This window comes from Lytechinus variegatus, chromosome 13, assembly GCF_018143015.1.
Source record: "Lytechinus variegatus isolate NC3 chromosome 13, Lvar_3.0, whole genome shotgun sequence".
Classification (NCBI taxonomy): Eukaryota; Metazoa; Echinodermata; class Echinoidea; order Temnopleuroida; family Toxopneustidae; genus Lytechinus; species Lytechinus variegatus.
The window spans coordinates 28,422,136-28,434,396 of record NC_054752.1 but is presented as its reverse complement, the minus strand read 5'-3'; the positions used below and the strand labels follow the sequence as shown (position 1 = coordinate 28,434,396).

Genomic DNA, 12,261 nt, shown 5'->3' with positions numbered 1-12,261 from the left:
GGTAAATTGATTCGTGAGACATTTTTTTTTTTCATGAACGCATAATAAGCCACGCCGACAAGCATGTAAGTTACAACATGAACACATGACTTTCGACGCGCAAAGTCAGACGATACAGTACTCAAATCTGTGCCGAAGTGGCATGCGATCCGAGACCCGTTCCATAAACACTTCTTCAATAACAAATGCACAAATTCTATAACAAATTGGCTCTCAGCCAATCAGATTGACGGATATCAGTAGCTTACAACTGTTATTGCATTTTTTCTATTATAACACGTCTTATGAAACGAGGTCCAGTCTTGAATTTATGCGCTATGATGTGAACAGTTTTATAAACTGTCCCTTTTTCATATTTCATTTTCAGGCGACTCTGGTGTAGGCGGAATCACATACATTGGCATCTCATCAGCTCATTCATCCTCAATTATTTCGTCTATTTCATCGCTCTTGGAATCCGACAGTCTAGCAATGCTACAAATATTAGGGTGAGACTGAAATTGATATAAACAAAACTTTTTTAAAGGCATTAGGGCGGTGGATGGATTGAAACACCATGATTTGACGTGGGGGTGTTTCATCACACTTTTAAGCATATTCAATAATTGATATGCAAAATCATGATTCACAGTACACCTATTGGATAGAGGATTCGTCACGGTGGTAACTGTTGAGGTGTATTGTATCTGTTGGTGATATCATACCATATTTTAAAAAGACTAGTGCATCTTTGTTTCAAGTTTTCAGATTTCGGACGGGAAATTCATTCTCTCAAAGACGGAGGTTTCACCTTCACCCATTAATACCATTTTTTTTCTCACAGGATCGTGCTTTTTGACAATCCAAAACAAGAAGACATTTTCTTTAAGTGGTCATAATATTTTTGAAGGGAAAAAATTTCTGGAAATAGATCTTACGGATTATTTTATTTTCTTTAAGCCCCTCCTGCTAAGCTTTTCCAGGTTCGCCACTTATTTTTTTTTCTGTTTCTATCACTCCATATAGTGGTTAGAAAACCTTCTTGATACACTCTATTTCTACGCCTTGATGACCAACTATTTCTGGATGCTCGTAGAGGGCCTTTATCTACATACCTTGGTGGTCTTTGCGCTCAGAGTGGACGCTAACAGGATCAGTTTTCTCATTTATGTCTTTATCGGATGGAGTAAGTATCGAGGTCGATCTTCCCTTTTGGTATGGTGTTACTGTTAAAAACCACGACTGCTATCATGTTTTTTATATAGAGTAAGACCCACTCCCATAATCATTACAACATCCCATTAATACATTACCATAATTACTTCTCCTCCTCCCATTACTACTACTGCCAAGTGAGCGAGGACAGTAATTTGCCCCCCCCCCCCTCCTCCCGCCGAAATTTTGGAGATTTACATTTTTTCTGTTTTGAATTTCACCGAAGTGTGCACTGAATCCGTCAGTTTCATTCTAGAATATGCAGTCGCTTAGCTTCTATATTTTTTTTGTTTATTTTTTTATGCGTCCTGTCCCTCGAAAAAAGATTATGCGATTGACTGGGCTACTTTTACTACTACTACTACTACTACTACTACTACTACTACTATTACTACTAATACTACTACTATTACTACTACTACTACTAGGCCTACTACTATTACTACTACTACTACTATTACTACTACTACTACTACAACTACTACTATTACTACTCCAACAACTATACTACTCGTGGCCTTAAAAGGGGGCGGGGACAGTTGCCAACCCCCCCCCCCCCCCCGAAATTTTGAATATTTACATTTTTATACTGATGTTTTTGTTTTTAATTTTACGATACCGTAGTTTGCACTGAATTCTTCAATTCAGTCTTGAATATGCAAAAGTACCCCCCCCCAGCTCAGTCGCTTTGCTTCTATCTTTTTTATTACTTTACTTTTTATGCGTCTTGCCATTCAAAAAAAGATTGTGCGATCGACTAGCTGGGCTACTTTTACTACTACTACTACTACTACTACTACTACTACTACTACTACTACTACTACTACTATACTACTACTACTACTACTACTACTACTACTACTACTACAACTACTACAATTAATGATAATAATAACAACAATAATAATAATAATTGATAATGATAATTTGTAAATATATTGATGTTCATTGTTTTCTTTTCAATAACAATTGATTTACCCAAGTAATTTTATTTCAGCTCAATATCAACATTTTTTTGTTTATTTTCTTCTACAGTATTACCGGCAGTTTTTGTGACGCTGTGGGCTATTGTGTCGTCTTTAACAAGAGGGTGAGACTGATAAGCATTACATTTGTCCATAAAAAATGAAAGAAAGGGCATTTTAATTTGAAGTGCTTATGGTAAACAGCTAGGTCATGAAAATTGACGCAAATTCCGATTCATCCAGGAAAAACAATCAAATAGACTATGAAAAACAAATGTAGGCATTTTGATAAGACTATCATGATATGTTTCATTAAAAAAATATTTAATCTTACAGGTTTAAATTCGGCTGAGATAGTGGCGGGGTTTACGGTTGCCAATCGACATTGAAGTAAATACACTTCTTGGGAGTATTTCATGAATAAAATATTTTATCGATATTAACTGACTGTTATTAAAAGCTACCGAAATTCTTGCATCTGATTGGCTGAGCGTATAGTTAGTCGGTGGAAATCTTTGACTATTCGCTTCATGAACTGCTCCCCCGATGTTATCTAGCCGAAGCATTGTGTGGTGCGTCGATGTCAATCACGACGCCAGTTCCTGTCACCGAATGAAAAGTCCAAGATAAAAAAAAACGTGTGAATGTTGTTTGCGAGGAGAAGCTAGAAAACAATTGAAACATATCCAAATCCCAATCTATTGCCTACAAACTGCTCGAAACTTACGATGAAGCAGATTTTTTCCGGACAAAAAAAAATCAAGTTTTATTCAATAAACAGCCTCCCTCTCCCAAAGCACCCAACATATAATGGACATCATAATACAAAGGATGTAAGGGGTGTAGCAATGAAGCTTCTGTTAGTTACAGACTCAAGCTGACTTACGTCTCACTTTATTTTTTTATTACGAGAATTTCCTGGAATTACCTCCTCAATTTTTTTTTGCAGAGGATTCGCCAATCCGTTATCAGAAAATGGTAGTGTTCAAGATTATATCTGCTTTATAGGACCCATTGGAGTGGCTTTATTTGTAAGTATATCACTCAAGATAAGGCATACCCATTGTGCTTAAATTCGAGTAATCTCCCCATCAGTTAAATTAATTATTGACAAAATTGTTCGTTTTGAAGCGCTGAAATATACATATATCTGACATTTACACTAACGCTAAAACGTCAGTAATCACAATAGAATCATGATTTTTTTGGTATCTTTTACATTAATTCTCGATTTGTTTAAATGAGCGTTGCCATAAGCCGTTTTTAACTTATAAAATCTTAAATCTTTCGAGAACTATGCAGCAACGTCTAAAGTATATACTAATAATGTCTTTCTTCTTTTTTCGTTTTAGAGCTACGTGTAATTGGAATAGTAGATAATAGTATAGTAGATAATGTAGGGCTTTTAAAATCACCAGTCCTCTTTCTCTTTCGACTCGATTCGATTAAAAAAAAAAGAGAGAGTGCATGAGAATAGGGGAGTATTTTCTGAGAAGCTATCATTCCTGGATTATTACGTTTCTTCATTTTTCCCTACAGATTAATTGTATTTTCCTGTTTAACATCATGCGCTGCTTGTGTAAAAAACTTCGAGAACAAATGAGAAACGAGGAACAACAATCGTGGTAAGTATTGGTTTTGATTTGAGTTTCAAGTGACTTCAATCGCTTACCTTCTTCTCTTCTGCGTATTGTAAAGTTCTCATTATTTTTCTTTATATCTCGAACTCGAGTTATTATCTTGTCGAGGATAATTATGGAGGAACAATAACATTATTTTAAACAGTCATTCTTTATTTAATGAAGCATTAGATAATAAAAATCAACTTCTTTTGTTTAAGATTTTTTGTTTAACCGTTTAACATCTTTTGGTAATATCTAGTTCCCACTTTCATGATTTGCGCCACGATCCAAACGTCCTACTTAATCGTGGAATAATCGTAGTGATCTTATAAGATCGTATCAGATGAGTCGTGGCAATCGTATTGATCGTAGAAAATTTTGAATGGTTAAAAAAATCGCGATCAGTTACAAAGGCCAATCGTGGTTTTAGTGATGGATCACATGACTGTCATGACTGTAGGAACGAGGTTTAAAGTCCATACAGCGTCGTTTTAAATATCAAACAGTGTTTTATTGTGAGATTATATGATTTATCAGGCACCTTGTTAAAAGTCAGAGCCACATCTTTCCTGATGGAATCCTCTATGCAGCTTTTCATCTACCAATTCTCACATTTCATCATACACAATACAATGGGACTGCGGGAAAGCAGCAATTAAAAGACGCAGCGGATCCCGATCGCTAGATTCCTGTTAAAGACGCGGCAGACTTTTGACGAATTGCCTATATCATTGTCGTTCTTCTATAAGTAAAGTCAGATCTGCTTTCCGATATATCCACTGCTTATCTTTTCTTTACCTCTCCCCTTTTGTTCATCAGGAGGGGCGCCAAGGCCACGATGGTCCTGGTGGTTCTCCTTGGCGTCCACTACGTCGTCTTCCTCATCATCGTCCCCATCGTCGAGTCGCAGCTCCCGATCACCGTCACCCTCGTGCTCCAGTACATCAACACCTTCCTCACCAGCACCCAGGGCATTCAAGTCTCCGTCATCTACGTGTTCCTAAACAGCGAGGTACGACAAAGCCTTCGTAGACCGAATCCGGGTCGGTCCACAACGCTTCTCTAAAAACTCGCACACAACCCGGCTGCTTAACTACCCCGCTGCCACCATGCAGTTCCAATTAACAGGGTATTAATTCATGACCATTCATTTCAAACATCGCATCTCTTATCAGTAGCTATCAGTGGTCTGTTCTCGCTATGGTCATCATCGTAAGAATCGTCGCCACTTTTTTCCTTTCATTTTGCTTTATTCATCCACCATCAATAATCACATAGCAATTTCAGTAGTATGAACGTTCGTGCAACTTTTGGCTTCTATCCTCCGCAGCGCTTTTCCACACCAGTGTTACATAATGTTAATCATGGACGCGATTAACATCCTTTCCCTATACCTATTTTTCATCCTCTTTTCAAATTCATTTAGCTCATAAAATTTAAATTTCCGCCGATTCCTAACTGCTTTTTGACACATTTGTTCAATCATCATTCATTTACTGTCACTATCATTGTTTTATTGAAATATCATGATCACTGTGCAGACTACAAAACATTCCTCGCGTTGTCACTGCAAGGCTATATCTAATATGGAAGACATTTGCAATTATATTCATGGCGCCAGTGTATATGTACAAGAGCGGCATGGTGCCCCAAAACGTGTCATTGTTTTTTTTTTCTCTCTAAGAAAAACAAAACAATAACGTATTAGCAAGACAACTTACAAACTCTCGGACGAAATAATTCAATATTTTTTCTATTCCCTACGTTGACCGTTTCGACTTTGGTTCCCCATTTGTGTAGTTTAGGAAGCACTGCTTAATCAGTGAGTTAATAATTATACAAGTTGGACATCTATAGTATAATAAACTTCTCTGCCTAGACAACAACAATTCACTCTAACACCATATTCCCGACACCATTCAGTCAGAATAGGGGCTTAAAGCCCAAAACCACATCTCTAGCCTAACAGGGGCCTCAGATCGATTCTGACTGAAAGTTGGGAGGGGCTAAGCCAAATTGGTTGGGCACTAAGCCAAGGGGGGGGGGGCTGAATCATTCATGTTTTATATTTACCTCATACACTCACCACTACACTCCAACAAGCGCGCACACTCACACATGATTATCACAGTTAATGGTGTGAATACCCCCCCCCCCCTCCCTCCCTCCCCCAACACCCTCCAAAAATGACGGGGTAGAATTTTAGAAGCATTTTTAAGACGCATGCGAGCGAAAGATTAAACCTTAATCTTATAAAATGAAAATGTAGTTATGTTATGATAATAACAATACTAAAAATAGCATCATATTTTCCCCAGGGAAGCCACTTCAGTTCTGAAAATTGGTCTACCAGCGTAATACATACATGTACCTCTTGCAAAGAATTGTGACTATAAACTGCTCCCAAAGAGTCCATAATATATAATCATCAGGATATATGGTCTTAGATATGAATTCAAGATCCTTATTAGGGCACACCGCGCTTAAATGCCACTATTTCTGGTGGCATTTAAACTAGTATCAACTGAACGAAAATGTATCAGTGATCATCGTGGTCATTCTAATTTCATTTCTTCTGTAAGCCCATGCTAAGTTTGGGGCTAAGTATTTTTTTTTCAATTTCGCAATGTTTTGACCTAGTAAATTAATTTCCCTATTTGAACTGTGCAAATTAGTTATCGATACTTTCTTTTCTAACACTATACTAAAATTATAATAGCTATGTCATTATGAAACCTCTTTATAATCAAATTTGGAGGCCTATGCGAAATTGGCATAAAGTTGGTAAGATTTTTCTTGTCCATATGGTGTTGAATTCGTCTCCTGTATTCTTCATAAAAACCAATCATCATGCATGTTTTCATGACGTAGTACCATCACCATCTCCATCATTAGGGACTTTTCGACTTGCACGTGCCACGAGTGACGCAAGCACGTCATTATCGTTTGCCTTGCGTCCACGGGATACAAAGAAGCAAATCGTCACAGAGAGCATGCGCATTCACAGATTGCTTGTCCATTACAACGTGGAAAGACACATTTGATATGTCGGGCACCACCTGACAAGTTTGGGCAAGCTTAATCTTCCGCGTTGATTCACCTAACCCCATTGTATTACGTGATCACAAAGTACAATAATAGCGAATTTCTGCACCGCATCGCATAACGAATTCAAAAACACAATCATGGTATGGATTGCAAACCGGGATTGCAAAATGCCCGTCAAATGACAATAAACAACTGAGCAGTCTTTGTCAAAAATAGTGAACCAGAACAGCAGTTCGTTCTGAGTGTCAAATTGCAAATATGTCTTTTGCTCAAAGTCCAGGACAAAGCTGCCGTTCTGATTCACCAATTTTCTACAAAGACTACTAGGTTGCTCATAAAGGGTATTTGACAATACATATTCTATGTTCTCGAAGGCGTTCTGCGTCGCGATGCGAAAACTGCCTCTTGTGACGTAGGCTCATGGACGTGCAAATCGAAATGTCTGTACTGTTATATAACCATCATTTAACTGGCACCTATCTTTATTTATTCTCATCATCATCATCGTCATCATCATGATCATCTTGATGAACTCACATTATTACACACCATGTCCCCTTTAACTTGACAAACCGTCAATAAAAAATACTCATTTTCATGTTTAGACGTTTGATTTTAAATATTATCTGATTGTCAATATACTAACACTTTTGTTATAACATGGTTAACTATCATCCCCCTTCACAATTACTAACACGCCTTCAGTTCTGAAATCAGTGACGTATCTATTAATTGGGGGCGGAGTCGATGACATGCCCCTCCCCACCCCATCCCTCTCTATCCGTCCTCAATTGCCGGTCTAGATTATAATAGTATAGGCCACGTATGTGCATTACACTTGGGAGCATGCATTTGATATTGCATAGCTTTAGTTCTAAAGCGACATTTTCGTAGCAAAAATTCACCCAGCCATCCTCCCCCTTCCGCCCCTAGATATATTCTTTACGGATACGCCACTGATATGTTTTTTTTAACTTGCATTGAAGAGTAATATTCGATGTTTATATAGGTTTGCCGTGATGCATGAATTAACGTATAATGTAATTTTTCGTGTGATTTCCCTTTTTTCTGACGAAATATCGGAAATATTGCGAAGTAATAGTATCACACTATTCATATCCTTTTTTTCCTGTCTGAAGCTTACTTATAAAGATACCTTAAGATTGGCCTCTGTGCTATCTTCAGCATCCTATTCAGTATTTATGTTAATTGATCTAATTCAATATTAATTGTGTTTTATACTTATTTTTTTCACATTCCGTGTTTATTAATTTATTAATATCTTGCTTAGTAGTTCTATTTATTCTTTATTTGGTTTTACTTGTTCTATTGTTCTGTTATTTCTAATTTCTTAAGAGATTGTCGGGTCTTAATAGCCATAATATTATTTAAAGGTTTGAGAAATAAAGTTGTCTCGGAAAACACTAACCGAGATAATATTTAATAAAAGACATTTCAAGGGCTTCAAAATATTACTGCCTTTGAAAATCATATTAGAATTAGAAGTCTTAATCTGTTGCATTTGTTAGCCATTGAAAAAACTTGCGTTGTGACAAAAAATTGTGATACACTATTGATTACAAAAATATCGATGACTATTTTCATACAATGCGTCGGGTTTGATAACATTATGCGACTCACTCAACCATGAAAATAATCGAAAATAAAATGTATTGTTCTTTCTGTTAGTTATTGCTTAACAGACATAGACATCATCAATTCTTTAATTATATCCATTGACTCATTTTCTTTCAAATAAAGCTATAGATGTCAAATTTGTGTTTGAAGAGTAACACACGATGAACCTTTGGGGACGGGGCTTCATTTAGATAAGATAAAGATTCTATCATATAAACGTTAATCCAGTAGATAACTTCAGATCTGACCTCTGTTAGACCCGTTGACGCGATTCACAAAGCTGGCCTAAAAAAAAAACATTGTGTAAAGCGGTAGTCCAACTATAGCTTAATTTTGCAAATCTATTTTCAATTTCACAATTTTTCCTTTGTTTTATACGTGTTTTTGGACGTCTTGATCAGTTAGAGCAACGAAAAAATAAACGTTTTCGTGTCAATTTGACATGATTTGACTTTATACACCTTTAAGCACTATGAATATGGCTGCCATGTTATTTTGTATTATTGTATGCTCACATTCTGTATTAGGTCAAAGGCTCTATCAGACGCACGACAGTGAAGATAATGAGAAAGCAGGACTGCCCTTGCATGAGGCGGAGATTAGCAGCGAATCGCCAGAGAAATTCATCCTACTCAAGGTGGTTTACGGACGAGAACACTTGCTTGAGCTCGTTGCGATCGAGTCCTTCGCGGAACCCAAACAACGGGCGAATCAATTCCGATCTGGCTGCAACGTTGAACGGCGGTGTTGGAACTAGCGACAAACCAACCACGCAGACAGTAACGTCGCTACCGCAGCGGTCCACCAACCAGGAAAAGTCAGACGAATTCGAGAATTACGAACTCGGAGCCCTGCCGGAGAAAGTAGACATCGTTAAAGATGGCGACGGTGTGGCTGGTAAGCATATCCTGCCACCTCAGGAAGGAATGCCCCTTTTGGAGGACAAGAACGTAGAGGGCGCCAGACAAGCTGCGAAGACGAACAGCAACGGTAGTCCTCACATTGGAAATAGAGACACGGACAAGGATAGATGTGTTGATGATGATAACAATCAGTTGAAATCAAATGAAACGCAACACCTAACCACTCATCATATCACGTGTTAGCTGGTAGAAAGGATTAGATGTTTATTCTTGTACAAAATGCACTGAACCCTCGAACAACTCTTGCACTGGCTGCGAGAAAGAAATAGAACAAAATGGGACAAACTAATGTCTAGGTTCGGGTGTGTATAAGCACCTGCCAGCAGCGTGGTCAGATTCTATAGCACTTTCATCTACACAAACCTTGGCTGAAGAAAAAAAAAGGAGATATTGAACGTTGAAATAACTATCCGGCATCGTCATGTAATGTCCTGTTTATATTGTCATTGAGGTATTATACCGCCAGTTCGAATAATTGCACTGTGCTTTAAAAATCATCCGTTGTTACTAGTACTCCAATATCTACTCTCACAAAATTTCTGTAAATTTGTCTATTTTTTTTCATAAGGCCCAATTTTAGTTCTATCTACCACAAGGTGCGATTGCATTAATTAATCTCAACTTTTGAAATCAACTATATTTTACAATTCTTCATATATAGGCTTATGTGTCAACAGTAGTAAGGTTTTTCCATCATCTGGGTGGACCAGGACCCTGTTTTACAAAGAGTTACGATAGATTATTAATTGAGATTGATCTAACTTCATATATCTTAACTACACAATTTTGGATCAAACTTTAAATATTTTCACGCTGATCACAATTTTCACAAAGAGTCAACGGGTGAAATAAAAGGAATAATTCTCAACACTTTCAAAATTCATATGATATACCAATCCACAAGTTTACCCTCTGCCAAAGTTTTAGATATCCCATAATAAAAAAGCTATCCGAAAGAAGGCCTTTACAAATACCTTTCATTAAGTTTACTGAATGTTACAAATTTATACAGATTCCTCACCTAGTAACGAGGTAATTCTTGATCATGTTAGTTAAATGAATTCCAGTGCTTCAAATTCATTTTTGTTTGTTCTTGTTTTGGGGTACATTATGCGTGACTGGCGAGCCCATTGAACATGTTGAAAGATCTGTCAAGAATTGCCTTTGTTTGAAAGGTATGGATTAAATTTGAACCTGTTGGTAAGCAGGTCATTTAAAGGTACTGTCCGTTTTTTTTCAAGCATCCCCAATCGCTCTTGAGATTTCTATGAAGTTATTTTGAACGCCACTATGAGTCTAATCAACATCGTAAAGGTGCCAGCGTTTGCGGGGTTGCTTGTCTGCCTGCATTCCACGAAAGCTACAAATAAATTCGCATGTAAAATTTGTATCAATGAAATACCAAAGCGATGACGTAAGTTGTCATGGTGTCATGGCGGTCTGTTAATCTGTTCGTAAGTTAGGAGCTACTTTAAGAACGAATGGTTATCCTTTCTTACGCGCTAAACCATCGCCAATTTATCATACCATTTACCACAAGGAAGGATCACCAGTCATTCTTAAATTTGCTCAGAATGATGGTAACTACCAGGGACAAAGCACATCACCATTTTTGCAAATACGAATGTGTATAGACGATCGTGCAGCTGCGACTCAGTTTAGAACCAGCCGATGACGTCACACTTCTGTACTCTTTTGTTGATCACTTCTTGTTTTCCGCTAATGATTCAGTTTCTAACATATCATCATCTGATCAAGTACATGTATACCATGTTTTGAATGTGGTGGCGCCCTTCATGGTTCCAGTACAAAGATGACAACTTGAGAGCATGTGTTTGGTGTTCAGATGAATTCGATCCAGAACAATGTAGTCAGAGCTATACACTGTATAAAATGTGGTGTTAAAACTGACACCAATTGGTGTTGATAGAGGACCACACCCTGAAGTGTTAAAATAACACCCTAGAGATTGAACATAATACCAATGAGTGTAAATGTAACAACCATAGGTGTTGTAATAAAACCTATAGGTGTAAAACTTACACCACCAATTTAACACCGGTGTAAAATAACTGGTGTGGTCCTCTATGTACACCGGTTAACACCACAGTTTTTGCTGTGTACCCATAATGATGGATGGGAATCCCTTTTTAGAATAAATTATGTATTTTATTTTATAGTAAATTTTCAAGGGGGACATTCAACTTTACAGATCTGATAGACTCGCCCTCCAAACGTCAATTTCTTCCAAATATGTTTTGTGCGTGTGTGTGTATGTAGCGTGTGTGTGTTTTGTGTCAAACATATATAGGCCTATACCTTTATTCCGTTCTACCAAATTTTAGGTAAACACCGCACGCTACCCCTGGTGTTAAATCGACACAGCCGGTGTAGTAGATATATCTACTTCATTTTAACACTAATTAATCCAGCACCCAGATGTCTTATTACATGTGTGTATATTACATTTTGTATTTGTTTTAGCACTCATGTTTTTAAGTAAAATTTTATAAACAGGGGGTGCAGCCCTTCAATCACTTGTCAGGTACACGTGTCGCTTTACCTCCTATGGCAAATTATTCGACCTGATGTGTTTCATAAAGCTGTTCGTAAGATCCGAATGACTTTACGTACGACTGGTGATCTTTTCTTGTGCTATTTGATATGCCTGTATAATTGATGTATGACCTAAGAAGATGTTCCAGTCGTGCAAAACTTTACGATCAGCTTAACCCTATTCAGCAAGGTATGGGGAGCCAAAACAGCCCCCCCCCCCCCGACATCTTTATAAATCTTTCCCGCGAGAACATCGCGCCGCGACGTTTCATGACTAAGTTTCGCGGAAGTCCAAATTCGCAATACAGGGGTACA

At 37.6% G+C, this 12,261-nt stretch overlaps 1 protein-coding gene across 1 annotated transcript in view; it reads left to right on the top strand.

Annotated features, from left to right (window-relative positions):
* Positions 1-11,359, top strand: part of LOC121426209 (corticotropin-releasing factor receptor 2-like) — a 33,792-nt gene extending 22,433 nt beyond the window's left edge. Inside the window, exons 5-11 of the mRNA XM_041622425.1 lie at positions 368-488; positions 1,006-1,165; positions 2,230-2,284; positions 3,109-3,190; positions 3,699-3,784; positions 4,601-4,793; positions 8,995-11,359. Coding sequence (XP_041478359.1) covers positions 368-488; positions 1,006-1,165; positions 2,230-2,284; positions 3,109-3,190; positions 3,699-3,784; positions 4,601-4,793; positions 8,995-9,573 — 1,276 coding nt within the window. The 3' untranslated portion in view covers positions 9,574-11,359. The remainder of the gene's footprint in view (positions 1-367; positions 489-1,005; positions 1,166-2,229; positions 2,285-3,108; positions 3,191-3,698; positions 3,785-4,600; positions 4,794-8,994) is intronic.
* The last annotated feature ends 902 nt before the right edge of the window (positions 11,360-12,261 follow it).